Source organism: Mirounga angustirostris, unplaced genomic scaffold (assembly GCF_029215605.1).
Source record: "Mirounga angustirostris isolate CCGP_5_RB_7025 unplaced genomic scaffold, mMirAng1.0.hap1 SCAF_14, whole genome shotgun sequence".
NCBI classification, from domain to species: domain Eukaryota; kingdom Metazoa; phylum Chordata; class Mammalia; order Carnivora; family Phocidae; genus Mirounga; species Mirounga angustirostris.
Window position 1 is genome coordinate 13,430,462 of NW_026991722.1, and position 21,644 is coordinate 13,452,105.

General features: G+C 37.7%; 1 protein-coding gene across 2 annotated transcripts in view; it reads right to left on the reverse strand.

Moving 5' to 3' along the window:
- The window catches only part of PHLPP1 (PH domain and leucine rich repeat protein phosphatase 1), a 222,773-nt gene that overhangs the window by 94,165 nt on the left and 106,964 nt on the right, over positions 1 to 21,644 (reverse strand). For both annotated transcript variants that reach the window (XM_064578772.1, XM_045886594.3), the window contains exons 2-3: positions 13,638 to 13,834; positions 6,763 to 6,888 (exon numbers count right to left, since the gene is read on the reverse strand). In XM_064578772.1, the coding sequence (XP_064434842.1) occupies positions 6,763 to 6,888; positions 13,638 to 13,834 (323 nt within the window). The remainder of the gene's footprint in view (positions 1 to 6,762; positions 6,889 to 13,637; positions 13,835 to 21,644) is intronic.

Sequence of the window (21,644 nt, forward strand, 5' to 3'; positions counted from 1 at the left end):
ATTTACTCATTACTTCATGTGATCTTTAATTCAGCATGAAATGTGGCCCTGACTTGCCTACACTATGCCTATTAAGAGTGAACCCAAGAGCGCCTGGGTGGCTCAGTTGGTTGAGCGACTGCCTTCGGCTCAGGTCATGATCCTGGAGTCCCGGGATCGAGTCCCGCATCGGGCTCCCTGCTCTGCGGGGAGTCTGCTTCTCCCTCTGACCCTCCCCCCTCTCATGTACTCTCTCTCATTCTCGCTCTCTCAAATAAATAAATAAATCTTTAAAAAAAAAAAAAAAAGAGTGAACCCAATATATCAAGGCAACCAAACAGTTCACGGCAGTGACAAAAACAAAACAAAACAAAAAACAAGAGGCCTAGAATAAAATACTACGGTTAATACTGGAAGAAAGACAGGAGAGAGAGGCAATATGATAGCCACAGTCACTGGAAACTGCATGTCAGCCCCTGATCAACAAGGAGGGAGAAGCGTGCACGAGCTATGCTGCTCCATGGGGTGTGAATTTGTCACGATGGGCCATATAACACACATGTAACACAACTGCTCACAGGTGATAACTGCAGAAGCTGGGTCACAAGGTATGTGGTTGTTACTATACTATTATGTCCATTTCTAAATATTTGACATTTTCCACAATAAAAAGTTAAAAACACGTTCATGCACAACACCCAATCCACGATCTGATTCCCCCCTTTTTAAATCTTCCCTGAAATAAAGAAACAGACTTTAAAGTGGGACAATACAGTGCTGTGGAAGTAACTAAGGCTTAATAAAAAATTACATATGCTTAGGCTATAGATTCGTGTAAAGACTAACTCTGAAAAGAATTCACAGGATTGATCAACATGTCTAAAACTTATGCACTCCAAAAAGTGGGCCACAAAAATGGACATCAAGGTCAGCGTTTCGATGTCACTTGTGTCGTGTATTTGACAGGACCTCTTCTGCAGTTCCTGTTCTTCTCTCTACTATCACTCCCAGCCTTCCTCCCATCCCTCGGAAAACATGCTTAAGACATGTGCCCATGGTGAGCAAACAGAGCCCTTTTTTACACTGCATACAACAGAATGTTTACTGAATTTTTAAAGCATGTCGTGCATTAATATTTTAGGGATGACTTTACAATCAATATCGTAATCCTCCCAAAGGAGCTGTTTCCTTCACAGTATCTACCACTAACACCTACCCAAAACAAAAACTCCAAAGGGACTGCTTTGGGTATTATTTTTGCAAGCAATACTAAGTGCTAGGATTCAATTTTAAAAATAATAAGTATATAAAGGCCTATCTTGGTAGAACATATCTAACTAATAACTTTTTATAAAATTTTCCCAAAATCAAATGAAACAAATTAGAAGATTAACACTTCTCTTTTAGCTAAGATCCAGAAGCATAAACTGAAAATAAAGGATTTTCCTTTTAAATTAATTATCTAATTCATTTTAATTTAAAAATCATCAGAATTGCTTCTCTTTGTCCTCCTACCCAGACTAAGGTGGGGATGGTCATTAAAAATCAGAAACTCAGATATTTCTTTCTGTTGTTTTTCTTTCAGATTCTTAACAAAATGAATCTCATTTGAACATTAGGATGCATGACAGATGAATGGATAAAGAAGATGTGGGGTATATATACAACGGAATACTACTCAGCCATCCAAAAAAAAAAAAGAAATCTTGCCATTTGCAACAACGTGCATGGAACTAGAGGGTATTCTTGCTAAGCAAAATAAGTCAATCAGAGAAAGACAATTATCATATGATCTCACCCATATGTGGAATTTAAGAAACAAAACAGAGGATCATAGGAAAGAGAGGGAAAAACAAGACAAAATCAGAGAGACAAACCATAAGACATTCTTAACTACAGGAAACAAACTGACGGTTGTTGGGGGGTGGGGTAGGGTAACGAGGTGATGGATATTAAGGAGGGCATGTGATGTAACGAGCCCTGGGTATTATATAAGACTCATGAATCACTGACCTCTACCTCTGAAACTAATAATATATTATATATTAATAATTTGAATTTAAATTTTAAAAAAGATTAAAAGATAATGCAAAGAAGAGAAAAAAATAAACATTAGGATGTATAGACATTCCATTCTGTGAATGTTGTGTTTCTCAATAAGAAAAGGAAAAGAAAGTCTCCACAGTAACCCTGAACAACTAAACTGTGGAACTTCCTAATGCCTACAGACATGAGGAAGAACAGAGACGGTGGAAACGGAAGCTGAAAGTATAAGTGGCTTTTAAGAGTCAGCTTTGGCCACTCCAAATTTCCCACAAGCACATACCCCCAATGGACCGAGCTCCTCATATCCTCTTTCCAGGGGCCCCAACCTACTCTCCCAGGATGCTGGATTAAAGAAAAAGATAAGAGCACAGGACCACCCTTAAGATACGAAGTTTAAAGAAGAGTACGGCTGTTTTATATGGGATTCACAACCAAATAAGGGGCTCTCACACTGATTCCTTCTATAATATCTAACCTCTTCAACCAACACCTTAACAACTCATTTCTCCTTTAATTCACCAACCGTAAAAACTTCTAAAAACTTTCGAAGTGTTTATCTGGTTTTTAAGAATGGAGAAAGGGGGGCACCTGGGTGGCTCAGTTGGTTAAGCGACTGCCTTCGGCTCAGGTCATGATCCTGGAGTCCCGGGATCGAGTCCAGCATTGGGCTCCCTGCTCGGCGGGGAGTCTGCTTCTCCCTCTGACCCTCCTCCCTCTCATGCTCTCTGTCTCTCATTCTCTCTCTCTCTCTCAAATAAATAAATAAAATCTTAAAAAAAAAAAAAAAGAATGGAGAAAGGAAAGACACTGTATCTAAAATATGCATTTACTAAGATGTTCTGCCCTCTGTCCCTGACTCCTGACTTTTCAGGAAGAAATCTTTCTCCCCTACATCTGCCATCCCTAATTATGTTACCCCAAAAGGCTGCTGTGGCTGTTAAGAACAGCAAAAGGTCCTTTGTTCAGATAAACCAAGCATATGTGCATCTTTATAAGCTTAAAATAAACATAAAAACAGGTAATACTTTAAAAAGATCGTCTGGCCAATCCATGATAACAGCAGGAATGATGGCCATAAAATTGTTTTACTTATTTAGTCATTCTCATACACACACACACAAACACACACACGCACAAACAGTTAAAATCTACTGTGTGCCAGGATAAGTCTATCATGTGCATATTTGACATAAGCCCTAGGAGATAAGTACTATTACTATTCCCTTTACCAAATGAAAAGGCCTAAAATTTAGAAGCTTCGACACAGTGTCAGGGCCAGTGAACGGTAGGATCTATGTCTGCTTTAGTTTGAAACCCGAACTCTTCACTCCCACACTATTTGGCTTCTCTAAACATTCAGAGCCTTTTTGAAGGGAAAGGAGGTTAAGGTTCTGATCTGAATTCGTTCTCACTAATACCAGCCAACTACTAGTTAACCACTTATTAATACTCATAATTTAAGGTAATTAGCTTCCGTTCCCTCCTGGACGCACCCACCCACACCTGTGTGAAACGTAAGCTGCAGGCTTGTTGTGTATCTATGTGCGTGTGAATGATCTGCTTGCAGTTGCATTACACATCACTTTGTAACGGCAATACAATAATCAGTGGAAGAGGAAACTCACACCAACACTCCTCCACCTTGCCACCATCACCTTCTCCTATGTCACAATTCTCCTTCCACCCCCCACCTTCTCCTACTGAGCGGCCTGATGCGTGCGTCTGTTCGTGGTTCGGATAATCAGAGAGAGAGCCTCGTTCCAGATACACTACCCTATTAGACCATGGAGATGGCATATTAGCCAACCAGCGACAGTGAAGAGTACTAACCAAACTAACATTTGACCTTTATGATCACCAACAGCGTTAGAAATCAACGATTTCCACACCCCATTAAAGAGATGTTTCACAATCTACCTCTTCTGCCTCACCTCTTTGCTGTCTCTCTAGAAACAAACTCTTTGAAGTTAAAAACTGTATTTTGCCATTGTTTTAAAGGTGCCAATATAAAAAGTCTAATTAGTGCTATGGTTTCTGACTGAGGCTACAATTTACCTCCTTATTCAAAGCAAGAACCTAGAAGCCATTTTTCATTCCGACCTTTTCCTCATGCTTGATATGTAATTATAAGTAATCCTGTCACTCAATCTTCAAAACACATCTCAAAACACATCTATCCACTTCTCTCCGTTTCTCCTCTCACCTCTTGCCTGGAACATACCATAAGAGCCTCCTGCCAGTCAGAACCCCCTGCTTTTCTTCTTGTCCTCCACACAACTGCAATGTCAGATCATGTAACTTTTTGGAAGAGAACTCTTTTAATGGCTTGCCATTATGCCAATAATAGAATCCAGACTCTTTATCCCGTTCTGTAACGTAAGACCCCTGCCTTCCCTGACTTCACATCCCTTGTTCCAGTCTTAGCACTTTCACACTATCTTCTCTGACTGCCTGGAAAACTCTTCCCATGACATCTTCAAATAACTGGATACTTCTTTCCCTGAAGTTCCAGTTTAAATGTCCCCTCTTCAGAGTTACTCCTCCTCCATTATACTCTGGCATTATAACTTGTATTACAGCACTGTGATTATTTGATGTTTTCTTTGTGTGTTTACTTATTAACCATCTACTTCCGCAATGTAAGTGCTCCCAAGAGAGGGGAATTAGACTTGTTCTTTGCTATATCCCAGTACATAGAACACATACTTAACATACAGAAGGTGCTTAATAAATGCTTGCCAGCTTCAGAACAGTGACTTACCAATTGTGTGGATGTCTAATATAGGACTATTAAACTCAATACCTATTAATCTTTCTGTTATTGTTTCAATCAAAACAACCTGTCATTGGTAAGCTTGATAATTTATGTTTATTTACATCTTTATCCATGTTTAAGAATTTATACCTCTGACCTGTTCCAAAAAGAATGCAAAGCAGCTGACTATGACACTGGATTTGATTTAAAAGATCAAAACATCTCCACGTAGAACATTCTATAAAATACCTGACCAATACTCTTCAAAACTGTCAAGACCATAAAAAAACACAGGAAAACTGAAAAACTGACACAGACTAGAGGAGATAGAGGAGACAAAGGAGACATGACAGTCAAATGCAATGTGGTAGCCTGGATTAAACCCTGGGACAGAAAGAAGACATTAATGGAAAAACTAGTAAAATCCAAATAAATTTTGGAGTTTATTTCAGAGTAATGTGTTAATACTGGTTTCTTAGTTTTGGCAAATCTATCATGGTAATGGAAGATGTTTGGGAAACTGGGTGGGGCTATGTGGAAACTCGCTGTACTATCTTTACAACTTTTCTGTAAATAGAAAATTATTCCAAAATAAAAAGTTTATTTAAAAAAAATCAATGTCTCCATATAGAAAGAAATTTAATGCACTCTGAACACATTTTGGCATTTTATTCTGAATAAAGCAGAGTGTAGGTTGTTGCCTTATTGCCTTGAACCCATGCAAACACTTAAATATCAAAGCACAGTATTTAATACTTGTCTCCTCACATTTGCAACCACGAAAGTAATTTTAAAACAACTAGATAGATGTACTTATTGCCTCTAATACCACATTAACTGTACATGCACGTCTGTAGGAAAAATGTCATCTTTCCCATTTTCTCTAGCAGGGTGCTGCCCTTCCACTTGCCTATAAGGTTAGGAGAATTCTGAGTCTTATCAATCCAAATTCTGCCTCTATTGCTACCTCTCTGAAAGCAGGGGAAACTAATGTTCATAAATGTTAGGCATCATCAGACAACACAGTTTTTATCTGATAATTCAAGGGTAGCCAGTATTTCACAAAGTCTTTCTAGACGTTGTTCTCGAATTTTCTATTAACTGTTTTACAAAGTCATTCCCTATTCATTCACTTGATAAATAATTACATCATACAGCAGTCTGAATCATATTGAACTTGGATAGCAAACTGGATTATAAATTCAAAAATATGAAAGCAAATTCCAAAGTAATGCTTCTGCACCCAAGAGAGGTTTCATCATTTCATAAACACAGCCAAAACCAAGGCACAAAGTACTACAATCCACCCATTTTACACACAATTCTATAAATGTGATGTAAAATAATCTTCACACACACTATCTGAAATACCAACACTTATTTATCTTATTCATTATGTTATTCTAGCTTCCATCACACACACACACACACACACACACACACACACACACACACATATACTGTTTCATAGGTCATGGTGATCTTATTTAATTAGGGGACTATAAAATGGTCAAAATAATGAAGATGTGAAAAGAAAGTAAGCCATTCGAAAGGCAGAAGTTGAACTGGTGAAAAGGAGATGGCACAGTTTAAACCACTTATATGAAAAAATAGAGGAAGAGGGGAAATTTGTAACAATTCTCTGGGTATTTTGTGGTTTTGCAGTTGTCCTACCCTGGGCCAGTCCCTTAAATATTCTTAGCCTATGTTCCTTATCTATAACATTAAGACAGTAATGCCAGTCTACCCACTGAATTCTCTTTTCCCCCCTTAGGATAAACAAAATCTAACAAATGAAATACACTTAAAAATTTTTTAATTGGCTACTTTTCAGCCAAAATGAGCTTCTACAAAACTAAAAATTGCAAACTACTAGCAGTATCTGCAAAAAAAAAAAAAAAAAAAAGTATAATACTACATTCTGGAACTGGGTAAAGCAGAGAGGAACTCTTGAGCCAGCTAGAAGCTGAACAAGCACTTACCTTGGAGACTTGTCGAAGCCACCTTAAATACTCTGTGAATGTATCAAAACAAATGTAGTATGTCTGGCTTTGGGGTCCAGAGGAGCTAAATGCTAAACAGTGCTGGTGCTTTTTCACTTCTTCTACCTATAAAAACAAACAGAAACAAAAACGAGTCAGGAAAGCAGACCATTTACATAGTTCATTAACCATACCTTGGGCCAGTGACCCTGCACGGATTTGCATCTTTCCCTACATATGTTCCTCTTAATACTTAAAATGTGTTAAGTTCCTGAGTCTGACCAACCAATTTGAATTACAAGGAAATCGAAAATGGGGAGTTTTATCTTCTTTAGATTTCCCCCACAAAAGTGAAATTCTTTTCTTCCTGTTTAAATTGGAACAGACTCCCTTCCTTATATTTCTCTATCATCACAATAGGGTGTTGAGGTTCTTCCTTCCTTTGGGCGGAGTTGTCCTTAATATTTTACTTAAGGATTTTTAGTCTAGGTAAATTTTTTACTTTAAGGGACTTTTGTATTATTCTGAATTACAACCTTTTGAAAAAGGTCTTCAAGCATGTTAGGTAAGTTTTTAAAAATTTAACATGAAATTGAGGTTAACAATGAAATAAAACTCTACCAAGAGTCCTAATTAGTCCTTCAAGTCCTAATAAAGCAGTGATACAGTCAAATCAAATTTCCATTCCCAGTAAATTCTTCCTAAGGAGGAAAAGTCCAGATAATAAACTAACATGATATTACACAAGCTCCTATGCTTCATTTACAAAAATGATCACAAGTCACAAGGAAAGTATAAAAAATTTTCAAAAAGATGAGTATCACAGACTATGTTCTAGGACCAAAACACAAAAGTTAGATGTCAATAATAAAAAGTCAATTAAAATTCAAGTATACTTAGAAAACCAGTAACACACTTCTAAACAAGTAAAAAAAGTCATAATAGAAATTTAGGTATTCTTAGAACTAAACCATTAAGAAAGTACTACATATAAAAATTTATGGAATGCAACAAAAGCAGTATATAGGGGAAATTTTGTAATTTTAAATACTCATATTAGAAAAGAAGGCAGAAAATTGTTTTCATTGATATGTGTCTCAAGAACTTAGGGGAAAAAATACCGTATCAAAAACTGAATAAACTCAAAGTAGAATAAAGGTGATAATAAAAAGCAGAAATTAATGAAATGAAAACCAAATATACAACAGAGAAAATGAACATTAACAAAACACTGGTTCTTTGAAAAGGCTAACAAAATCAAATGTCAACTGATATTGGTCAATGATATCAACTGAAGACATATAAATACCATTAATAATGAAGAGACATGATTACAGATTAAGCAGAGATTTAAAAGAACATTATAAGCAATTTTATGGCAAAATCAAAGAAAATATATTTTACTAACACTAAATCAAGAAAAAAACCAGAAGGCCTACATAGTCCTATAACCATTTAAGAAACTGAATATTAATTTTTTTTCTCAAGAAATATCAGGCCCATATGGTTTTATAGATAAATTTTACCAAAATTCCAAGAAACAGATCATTCCAAACTTGTGCAAACTCATCTACCAAACAAAAAATGAAGAAAAATACCCCAACCTATTTTATAACCAAAAACAGATCAGAGCAGAAACAGAAAGGAAAATTATAGGTCAGTCTCAGTTATGAACACTTATCTTGAACAAAATGTTGCATCAGGATCCAGAAATACAAAAATAAATAAATAAATACAGACATGTAGAATCCAGAAATACAAAAAAACCCACTATACATCAAGGGGTGCCTGGGTGGCTCAGTTGGTTAAGTGCCTGCCTTCAGCTCAGGTCATGATTTCAGGGTCCTGGGATTGAGCCCTGAGTCAGGGTCCCTGTTGGGTGGGGAGTCTGCTTCTCCCTCTCCCCCTGCTTTGCTCTCTCTCTAATAAATAAATAAAATCTTTTGACTCTTAATCTTAGGAAACAAACTGAAGGTTGCTGGAGGGGAGGGGTGGGGGGTTGGAATAACTGGGTGATGGACTTCGGGGAAGGTATGTGTTGTAATGAGCTCTGGGTATTATATAAGACTGATGAGTCACAGACCTATACCCCTGAAACAAATAATACATTATATGTTAATTAATTGAATTTAAATTAAAAAAAAAACTACATATCAAGAACAAATTGGATTTACCTCAGGAAAGGCAAGATGATATAATATTATTGGAACTATAAGATCTTTAATCACTTTAACAGGTGAAAGAAGAAAACCATATGATCATCCCCACAGCTGCAGAAAAAGCATTTGGTAACATTCACCACTTATTCATCATTCATGATAAAAACTCCTAGCAAACTAAGAACACAAATAACAACTTGGTATTAGCTGACAAAGGGTATTTTTCAACATCTAAGGCAAACTTCAGTGTTAATGATGATGATATACCACTCTCTTTAAGATCACTGAGATGACAAGTATCTACTGTTTCTATTCAATACTATAGAGTTCTGGCCATTACAATAAGACACAAAAATGTATTAAAGAAGGAAGAAAATTGTCATTATTTAAATATTACATGATTAGCTACATAATAAACTCCAAACAATCTATAGACATTATATTAGAATAAAAAAGAAAATTTAGCAAGGTGGCTAGATATAAAATCAATACTCAAAAGACAACTGCATTTCTATACACTAAAGAGAAAATATAGTTTTTTTAAAATGCCATTTAAACTAATCAATATTAAGAGAAATCAGGCCAGTGATTTCTGGAGGATGGGGAAAAGTGAGAGGAAAAGAGTGGGAGGAAAGGGGTACAAAGTAGCCCAGGGAAACTTTTGAGGGTGTTATGATCATTTTTCTTCATTGTGGCGATGGTTTAATGGGTGTATTTAGCTACCTCTACTGTTATCAAATTACTATCAAAATATGCAGTTTCCTATAGGTCAATTATACCTCAATAAAATTTGGTGAAGATGTAGAGAAACAGGAACACTTGTACACTGATGTGACTGTAAAATGGTGCATCAACGTTGGAAAATAATTTGATATCATCTTGTAGCATGTGCATATGTCCTATAGCCCAGTAACTGCACTCCTAAGTCTGTATCTAAGAGCAGCATTTCTCAAGGAGGTCATTTATTACAGGATTTTGAATTAAACAGTTCACTGTACATGGTGCAGTACTAATACTTTGCATGACATTTCATTCTCTGAGCCCCTGCCCCATAAATGCCAATATTTTCCCCTTGCACCAAAGATATTAATATTAACCAAACACTACTTTCCACATTTTCCAGACTCTCTGCAATTAAGGTGAAGTCATGTGACTAGTTCTGGACAATGAGCCATAAGCAGAAGTGACATAGGGTCACTTCTGCTTCCAAATATACAATAGACAGTTCATGAGTCTTCTGTTGTCTCTGCCTCTGCCTCAGCACCAAAAGAAGGTTGCATGTTCCAAATGTTTTAGGAGAGCAGAGCCTCCATTAGGCTGGGTCCCCAGACAGTTATGTGAAAAAAGAAATCTCCACCAATTCACAGTGGACATTTAGGGGAATGAGAAAATGCGGTTATGTCAAGTCACTGACATCTGGGGGGATTTGTTACTATAGAATAATTTAGCCGATTTGTTGACTGTCCAATAATTTCACAATCAAAACACTTGTACATATTACCAAATGTCCCTTTCGGGCACAGTAACTCGAGTTGAGAACTACTGCCCTAGAAAATCTACTTGCATACCAGGCCGCATATCAATATAAGACTATTTCAGCAGCATTATTTATAATAACAAAAAACTAGAAGCAACCCAAATGTCCATCAACAGGAAAATTACTTAAGAAATTATGAGAATTTAGAACATTTAGAGAGGGAAACATTATACACAAATGAAAACCACATACAGCAAGCAACATAGAATCTTGTTATGAAACAACATAATACTGAGTGGAAAAATTCAATCACAGAAGCCCACACGTAGTACAATACCATTTTTATTCAGATCAAAAGCAAAACATAGTTTTATTTCAAAAAAGATTAAACTTATTTCAAAAAAGAAAATGATGAATATAAATTCTAGCACAATGGGTGGATACCTTTGGGGTTTGGGGAGGCAACGGGAAAGATGAAAGTGGACACAGGTAGAAACATTGGTACTGATACTGCCATGATTCCTAAACTGAGTAGTAGGTTAACGGTTATTCAACTTATTATGCATAATTTAGCAAATATTAAGTAAAATATTAAAATATGATATCTAAAAATCTGTTAAATTTTAAAGGATAAATTAAATAACCTAACACTTGCACAATGAATAGAAATTTACCTATTATATAATTTCTCCCCAACAATTAAATTTTAAGAGTGCTTCGTTTAACTTCATAGTTGGAATCTGACATTTGAAAATGTAAACTAAATGATCATGCTCAAGTGGTTGTCAGATTTGATTATCAACAATTATTGCTAGGGTTATGGCCAATCTATCTCACACTTCATTTCTAGCTCTTCTTCACATATATTTATAAAAAACAAAAATAAAAACCTTCTATTTACTCTTAGTTTTTCCTTTAACAGAATGAAACAGCAGAATGAAAAAAGGAACAGATAAACATTAATGAAAACTCAGATTGCAAAGACTGAATTATTTTTCCCTAACTCGGTCAACAGGTTTTAAAAGACTGTTTTTCAACATACTCAATTATTTTTAAAGGCATAGTGCAAAACAGGTTTTACAAGGTTGGTCTGTGAGAAAAGGAAGCTATTTCAATTTATTCAATGGTAGAAGTCCATCCAATAATAGGCCTGGGAAACAAGACAAGTCTCTAGCTCTGAATGAAAATGCTAATTATAACTCGATCTTCTGACCTTATCTGAACATTCCACTGCTTTCCTGCCTTGGCTTCTCTGAGCACAATAATCTTTCTGGCCATCTCCTTCACATGTCAAGAGATTTTTCACCCTTCAAGTTTTACTGTAATTGCTACCTCCTTCATCACAAAATTCCCTGATTCCCCACAAGAAAATGTAATCTCTCCTCCACTCATCTCCTGCACTACTTTTCTGCATCTCTCTTAGAGCAGATATCGTTGTGCCCATCCTTCACCTCTGGATAAATTATAAGCAATTCAAAGGCAGGGATGATGACTTACCCACCTTGGTATTTCTGCAACACCGAGCAAAGTGGCTTCCCCACAGAGGTTATTTAATAAATAGTTGTATTAAATTTGCCTAAGCAAATGCCTAACATCATAGAGAAGAAAGAAACAGATTGTTGACCTAACAGGGCATCAAACATTAAATATGCATTTGTAATGATGACCTATGGGAGTAATAATGATGACTAATTTTTCAGAATTCAATCCAGAGGACAAAATCTTCAGTAATAGATACCACTAGTTCTTCAATGCTTAGACAAAAGTTAAGTAATGGTTTCAAAACAGGTGACTGAAATAGATCTAAATATACCTGGCAGCCTGGCCAAAATCTTTTTTAAATGATCAAGTATTAGTCTTTTTAAGATTAGAATGCATACTAGCAGAGGGGTGGGTAGGGAACTGACATGGGCTATTTACAGAAGGAACAACTGAATTATGAATGAAGAATGAATTTGCTACACAGCAGGTGAGTAACAAAGCCATTTACTACTGCACACACTTGATTTTACCTTATTCATTTCTAATCCCTGGAACCAGCAGATTTAAACATTTGCCCATTTTAAAAAGTTCACTTTAACAAAAGTTGTGGGGTTTTTTTGGTTTTGTTTTTTGTTTTTTTTTTACCCCTCTATTTATATCCTCCATGTTCTGCCTTCTTTCCCATGCTCATTCAGGAAGAAAAATGGTAAAGAAAATATTTGCTTAATATGCCCCCAATTTTCAAAAACCCTTTTCTTCATCCAAATTTGCCTTCCCATTTATTAAGAGATTATCGTATCATTTAAAAATCAGGAAATACTAACATATAATTATGGTAATGATACTCCCACCAACACTTGGGTATTAATAAATCGACCTGGCAAAAAAAGAATGTAAGATTTTCCCAAGCAATCTGGTTCTTTCTAGTTTATAAATGATAGGAATAAAATAATTATCACGCCCCAAGAAAAGCAGATAGTGATGTTGGTAATATCTATCAGCTGTATCACAGTTTTTCTCTGAAACAAGTTAACATTTCAGGTTGAAAAATTATGACTAGCTAAAGTTGATAAACTAAAAAATGTTAATTCTGGGGCACCGGGGTGGCTCAGTCAGTTAAGTGTCTGCCTTCGGCTCAGGTCATGATCTCAGTGTCCTGGGATAGAGCTCCGTGTGGGGCTCCCTGCTCAGTGGAGGGCCTGCTTCTCCCTCTCCTCTGCCCCTCCCGCTGTTCATGCCCTCTCTTCCTCTCTCAAATAAATCTTTAAAAAAATGCTAACTTCACTGGTCACTGCACAAAGAGAGACAGGTATGCCAAAGTTGGATCAAAGATTCATGCAAGAGAGATAGTCTAACCCTTGGTAACCATGCTTGAATGGTCCTAAAGCCATGGACTTCAGGGTCATTATACTATACTACACAATACATACTCAAGATATCAAGAGATGTCTACTCATAAAGAATAATTTATCATCTACAGCCTAAAATATAATACTGAATTTTAGCTGCTCTGCTTTCAAGCCTATAAGTAAGATGCATGCACTAATAAAGTAATGATCACCGGGGCCTCCCGTGGGCCAACAGCATTGTTATCTTCCACAACTCCACCATCCAACCATGCCCACTGGTAGAGCACAACAGGAACTGAATTAGACCTTAGATGAGTGAAAACCATGGACCCCATATTAAAGAAATGGCTCAAAGTAAGCTTACTGACACTGGGAAACCTGTTAGTATTTTGTTCGTTTTAAACTTACTTTTCCACCAATTAGTGGCAGAACATGCATCTTTCCGGTCAAGCTGTCTTTCACAGATGATACTATCAGGCAGGTCCCACACAGGATGACGTGGCGTCTGGTCCATCGGTTCACCGGCAATTGCATTTTGCCTTTACGGACATTATACATTCCTGAGAGCTGAATCCTTTCAGAGCTACCGGTGCTGTGAGGTTTTCCTGAAACAAACACAAGCAAACATTTTAGTCCAAAGAACTGGGCTCTTTTTATTTATTTATTTTTAAGATTTTATTCATTTATTTGACGGAGAGGGGAGAGGGAAAAGCAGACTCCCCGCTGAGCAGGGAGCCCGATGCGGGACTCGATCCCAGGACCCCAGGATCATGACCTGAGCCGAAGGCAGACACTTAACTAAGCCGTCCAGGTGCCCTACAATTGGGCTTTTTTCCAACTCATTGGCATACCAGATAAACTATCAGGGCAACAGAGAATAATTATTGGGCAACAATCTAATTTACAATTGAGAGACTCTGAAATCCGCAATAATACAATTATGGTTAAGAACTACCACATCTACTCCACAGACATTTTAATTTTAGGTGAAGAAAAGCTTTTTCCTTAAAACGCTCGGAAAAGACTATTTTACGTCCTCTGTTAAACCCAAGTTTTATTTCCTTCTATATCCTGCACATTTTTTTTTTTACATTTAAAAAAGGGATAACTTCAAGACTTTTATAAATGGCTAGAGTTAACTTAAGTACACTAAAAAGAAAATATTATAGACTGAGATAGGGAAATAACATTCAAGATCTAGCATTTAATGAAACTAATCAGTTTTAATGGAATTAACTGCTGATGTTCTTGCTCCTACAGTTACTCGATGTACATTTACTGTTAAGGAGACAAAAAATAACTTTTCTAATAAGAAAATGTTACTCTATAATGATAGGTTAAGTACTCAAGGACAGACTTAACACCAATCTAGGAAGGATGCTGTGTGGTGGTGCATGTGACTCATGGAGGGAAGACAGAGAGAGAGGGGCACTGCGACTCAGAGACAAAGAGAGCGCTGGGAAAGATCTTAAGAGTCTTCGTTTCCAAGATGGAAATGAATCTGGCAGACTGATATTCAGACAAGTCCTATCAACTGGATGGGAGAACTACTGTGGTTAATATATGACAGTGTTATAAACAAGGAGCAAAACATTCCCCGTTGTAGACACTGAATGTATAATGGCAAAGAGTACTGAAACCCATGCTCAGAAATAACTAATGAGAGGGGCGCCTGGGTGGCTCAGTCGTTAAGTGTCTGCCTTCAGCTCAGGTCCTGATCCCAGGGTCCTGGGATCGAGCCCCACATCGGGCTCGCTGCTTGCAGGAAGCCTGTTTCTCCCTCTCCCACTCTCCCTGCTTGTGTTCCCCTCTCGCTGTGTATATCTCTGTCAAATAAATAAAAATCTTAAAAAAAAAAAAAGAAAGAACTAATGAGAGACACATGTCCTTGAACAGGACCTAAGCCAGAAGGGTTCTATTTATTTGGAAAGTTGCCTAGTTGCCAAAGGCTAGCAGAAAAAACATATTCAAGGGAAATTATATTCTTATGAATTTTAAAAATTCACATAAATACCAAGTAGTTTTGGTAGATGTCTAATACCTGCTAGAAAAGGAAACAGGAAGAGTAGCAGCACCAAAAATAGATCTCAAGAAATCCAGAGTGTTGGAACCCTCCCAATACATACCTTTGGGCAGAAATAACAAAACCAGCGGGTTTGAATTTCACCTCCTCTTTCTCCCAGTATATCAGATGTTTTATAAAGTAGATACTGCATACGACATAATTTTGCTGGGGCTGGGCCAGAGTGAAGTTTAACAGTGGTTTAGCTATTTCAACTTGGTGCCCAGCAAACAACTACACACCGCTAACACCCTCAAGGGAGCGGAGAACTCCACTGACTTGTTCAGTCACCAGATGTTAATGCCCCGCAAAGAGGTAGGAAGCCCAGGAAACTTCAGATCAGACCTGACTTGCCAAAGGCTGCCAGTGATGGATCAGACCAGTCCTTCGCTTGTCCCCTTCCATATGAGTTCATTTACCTAGAGAGAAAAATGCTCGGACTCCCAGTCTAAGAGCTCCTTTCTACATGACACTCTTCCTGTAGGGAAGAAGGTAAGTGTAACAGACTACCGCTTTCTAAAATCCAATTTCCATGAATGTAAGAAACTAACATACACTGACGAGGAATCTGATCTAACTATGCACGTGCACATGCACACGCACGCGCGCACACACACACACACACACTTACATATGGACTAATGAATGCAAAGAAGGAGACAATTTAGCCACATCCAAGAGTGACTTCAAGGACACTTGTGAACCTGTCACATTTGTGTAGATCTGTGAGTAACCACAGACTGATGAAAAAGACAACAGGGATACATAAACATAGCCCTTCAATTCTCCCAACTCCACAGAAATCCTAGAGAAAGCCCTAGAACAAATCACCAGATAGAGTGGACGATACATCCCAGAAATATATAAAAGAGTATGGAGACATCAACAGAGACAGGCTTTTTATTCTCTAGTTAGAAAAATTCCCAAAGGGCCTTGAATAGTCCTGGAGCCTAATGGTAAGATCAGCCTGTCCTTGGAAAGCCCTAAACATCCCAGTCTGAATAAAACCCCTCCTTGTCTTGTTCTGAGTGAACTTCAATATCCTTGTGGTCTGCTCCCTCCCTGGGTGTTCCAGATCAGACATGTCCTCAGGACTTGGCTGTGTATGGAGTACATGGAATATGGAGATGAATATGCACTATATACCTGGGCAACAACCCAGATGCACCCTCCTTTGCATCAGACTTCCTTATTCTATGACATAAGGAATTATTTTATCTCTCCCTGCCAATTCTTAAACTTCTCAATTCAGAGGAATTCCAATTGTCCTATGCTCTAATAAATATTGACAACACCAAGTAACCAACGCCTACCAGTTGAAAGTTGGATCATTCGTTAAAACTTTTATTTTAGAAATGTTACTCTAGGGACGCCTGGGTGGCTCAGTCGGTTAAGCGTCTGCCTTCAGCTCAGGTCATGATCCCAGGGTCCTGGGATCGAGTCCCGCATTGGGCTCCCCACTCTGCGGGGAGCCTGCTTCTCCCTCTGCCTCTGCCTCTCTCTCTCTCATGAATAAATAAATAAAATCTTTAAAAAAAAAAAAAAGAAATGTTACTCTAATTTCCTACAGATTTAAGGCATTTCTTACACGATCCAAGAGAAAAGATAGACAGCAAAAGCAAGTATTTCAAGCTGAGATAGAGACCTGACCACAGTAGAGCGACTGAAGTCTCCTTCAGTCTTATCTATCAGCAGGGAATTTTACTAAATAAATGATTAGAAGAGAAGTATTTATTTATTTAAGGGAAACTACAGTCTGTTCTGCTACCATATTGTGATTCATTAATACCAATTAGCTCATATGATTATAAATAGGGGAATGGTGTCATTTTAATATGCATATTGTGTTGGTTCAAAAAGATTTACTCTAGAATTATAACTTTCAATAGCAAAGGAAAAAGCCCACAGCAAATATGCTATCTCAGTGCCCACAAGCTAGCATTTCTATTGTTCTGTTATTGTGCAGTTTTAATATTCCTTAAGGCAACTCAACTTCCAGCCACACTAGGATGCCCATGGGGACCATCTGGATTATCTCCCGAGGCCCCATCATTACTTTTGTTAGTATTTGGGTTATAAAGATGCATGGACTTATAGTCCTGCCCCCTTCCAACTGCATTTTCCCATAAACCCTTTTATTTTTATTTTACAATTTTGGAGAACATGAGAATTTTCAGGAATATATATATAAAGTAGCAGAAACACCTGTTTTAACTATAAGACCATTTAAACAATAAAGAAATAAGTATAAATTTGGTTGTTGCCAATCACGTCTTTGCTAAATATATAACCGTGTCTATCACTGCAGTTTAAATATATGTCCATAAAATTCTTTTAAATTCTTCCCCTCAAAAGGTAGAGCCTAATTCCACTCCTCTTGCATGTGGACTATACTTAGTGACTCGCTTTTAACAAACAGAATGTGGCAGAAGTGAAGCAACTTCTGAAGGTCGTAAAGGGCATAGAACTTCCTCCTTGCTCTCTCTAGGATCACTCTTCCTCTGGGGAAACCAGCTGCCATGTCATGGGGACACTCTGGAGACCCTATGTAAAGGCCAACAAGGTGAGGCACTGAAATTTCCTGCCAAAAGCCAGTGAGGAACTAAGGTCTCTTTTCACCAGCCACATGACTGAGCCATAATAGAAGCAGATCCTCCAGCCCCAGTAGCCCTGGAGAATGGCTACCCCCAAGACATGCTGACTGCACACCTCGTGATACTTGAGCCAGAAGTACCCAGCTAGGCCACTCCACTCCTGAGCTCGTGATTCAGAGAAAGGAGATAATAAATGTGCGGTGTTTTAAGCCATTAAGTTTCAGGGCAATAACTAATACAACTTTACAAAGTTGGTTTCAGGGCGCCTGGGTGGCTCAGTCAGTTGAGCGACTGCCTTCGGCTCAGGTCACGATCCCAGAATCCTGGGATCGAGTCCCGCATCGGGCTCCCTGCTCGGCAGGGAGTCTGCTTCTCCCTCTGACCCTCCCCCCTCTCATATGCTCTCTCTCTCTCATTCTCTCTGTCAAATAATAAATAAAATCTTAAAAAAAAACAAAAAACAAAAACAAAGTTGGTTTCATTTAGCTCTATTTACCTGAACATAATATTACTTAAATAACCCACATTTCCCTAAAATCATCTACAAATTTACAGAACTTTTGTATAAACTAGTGAGGGTCTACTGTAATCAGAAATAGTAAAAAAACAAGAATAAGAATAATATACTAAGCAATCACAATTTCCAAAACTTTAGAGAATGAAAGTATTCATGATGATATGGCACCAAAAACTAAGGAAGTCTGATCACTGCATAAAAGTTAATGGAAGAATTTACCATGTCCTTAGAGCTGAAAATGGTCAGGAATGAGTGAAAACATTCAACCCTCACCCTCACCTCTTCTACCTTTAGAGCTTAGACTGATAAAACTCTAAAGCATGTTTCTTATTGCATATAAATCCTTAAATCCTTCTTGACTACCTTCAGTGACAGAAAGACTGAATTAAATTACTTGCCTTGGGTCATTTCAAGAGCTGGCAGAAGGATTTAAACAGCCCATAACAAGGTCTGGAGACCTGAGCACTGAACGGGCACCTGGGAATTTTGTCTCACAGCTGAAAGGCTAAACAAAGCTCAGCAAGACGTGCTGGCAGGAGCTTTGAAACAGATTTAAGACTAGCTGCTTTTAGCTAATGGAAATGACAACCAACTGCTAAATAGATTTGGGGAGGGTTAATTTATGTATCAGATCAAAATATTTAAAGTCAACTACCCAGTAAATCTTGCTTCTTACTGACAGCTACTCAGTTTGATTAGGTTTATTTGTATCGCCAAAATTACTGTAGACCCTTATCCCTGAGAAATGTCATGCCTTGAACCTTTCTCTAATCTCTAAATTCTTGAATACCACTAGAGCTTATAATTTCCCTTATAATATTAATTAAATTATTAATTAAAACAGTACCTGGAAAATGTGAGCTAGCCCCTCATATTCTTATAGATTCCATAAACACAGAGCCAAAATAATTTTTTAAAAATCTACCAAAGCAAGCCCTAATATAAACTATAATAAAATCAGCCAGGAACTTAAAAAATCTGAGAAGTCAGAGTAATGAAGATGATTACCACAACTGTACACTGTATGTAATATATAACAAACGATAATAAATTAAAATGTTAAAGGAAATGCTGAATGAAGACAAATCACAGCAGAGGGCTTCTAACCAGCTTGCACCAAAATCACCTGGAAGGCTTTCTCAAGACAGACAGCAGGGCTCCACTACCCAGAGTTTCCAATTCAGTAATTCAGGTGAGGGCTAGAGATTCTGCTGATGCTGCAGGTCTGAGGACCACCACTTGAGACCCACTGAGCTAAAGCCATAGGTTAACAACGTCTTTTCGATCTGGTGATCGTCCGCATTTGGTTGATAAACCTTAACCAAAGAAGCAAGTGCATCAAGTTGGGGAAAGGATGAGAAAGGCAACTAGAAATGAACTAGAAGAGCAGGTGCTGCTTTTAGACCCGCCTTCGTCCCTCCTTCCTTCCCTCACCACCTGTCCTCACAAGGAATTTGATTCACCTCTCAGGCATGTTTAGATTTCCCTCCATTCCATCACCAAAATTACCCCTTAGTTGTCTGAATACCCAATGCTCATATCTCTTCTTGGGATGTATATTTAGAGAAGGTATTTTCTTCAAAGGTGGGTTTCATTACACTCCTGCATTCACAGAGACCATAACACTTCCCTGATTTATGAGTTCCTTCAGCTCAGCTCCAGGAGCAATACATGGCTAGCTGGTGTGGCCTCCCCTTATTAACTTCACATTTGGCAAAGAAAATGCATTTGAGAAATTTCATCAAATCAACCTTCACCTGTCAGTTCAATGTCTTGGCCATCTGTTACTTCCCAGAAATGGCAGTCTCGTCTTTCCGTGCATAGCCAGACCATACCTTAGGAGCCTTTCCAACATTCTCCTGAGTTTTTCTTTCTCATTGGATGAGGAATTTTTTCCTTGGCTAGAAAAATCACTGTAACAGTTTCACTAACTTTTTATTGTCATTTCCATTATAGTACATTGTAGAGTTGTTCAGGTCCACAGGTTTGTCAAGCGTCTGCCATATTTAACATTATTAAATTACCTACAACTTCCATTTTCTGGTTAAAAACCATCCCTGCTGATGAAAAATTTTCATCACCTGCTTTCCCAGCTGGCTTTATTTTGTGATACTTCTCCACAAAGGATAATGTCATAAGGCAACAAGCATTAAAGCATAGAACACCATGAGTGAAGAGAAACAGCTGAACTTCTCAAAACAATGAAGCCGGGCAGCAGGCCTCATGGTATGTTTGATTCAAATGTAGGCCTCAGAAAAATTACAAATGTCTATTTATCATGAGGCTCGGGAGGCCGTGGGATGACTAAATCTTAAATCTGAGCATGCCTAAGGTGCAATATGCCCATAACCGCTCTCAAAAGGATAAACATACTCACTACCTCCTTTAGATAAAAATTGTGACTTGTGTCAGAGGTGATGCATACTGCTGTGGGCGTGGAAATCAGGATGATGAGGGTAGACAGCACCATAGCTCCAGCTGAGTCAAGTTTTCACCAAGGGATGCTTTTATTAAAAGGAGGGTTGTGAAGTTCCAATGAGGCATGCACACATTGATAAATAAATGCTAAAATAAAAATTCTAAAATCAAGCATGAATGATTTTTGGATAATCCACACCACTAGTCCTCCCTCTTACTAATAAAAGAGACCTGATACATTTCAGTTTCCTTTGCTGTGAAGAACAGACTTTAGCCAAGATGACTTGACAAGGTTCCAAAGAGCATTGTCCATGCATTCCTGTTAAGACGCAATGTGATTCAAAATGCTTTTCTGCCTCCTCGCTGAGAAGTAGAGTCTGGGTTTACATTCCACTTTATAACCCATACCTGATAATGTTTAAATTTTATAAGAGAAACAGATTCCAAGAGCAAAACAATCTAATTCCTCTCTACTGCATTAGATAACAGTCAACTACCTACCTTTTTTCCCTACAAGGTTGATTACATTAAAGATGTTAATCTAGATTCTGATGTTCTAAAACTGACCTCAAAAACTGTTATACCAATGTGACGTTCTGAAACACACCCATTCCAAACAGATGACCATCCCTCAACTTATTAGAATCTCAAAAAAAACCAAAAAACCAAAAAAACAAATACAAAAACCTCCCATAATTAGCTCATTTATATGATTTACCTATAGGTAACTATGGGAAACTTGAGAAGCTTTATTTTAAACCTTCTCAGAATAAAACACAAAACGTATAAAGTTCTCACTTATTTTCCATTATTATTTTTTATAC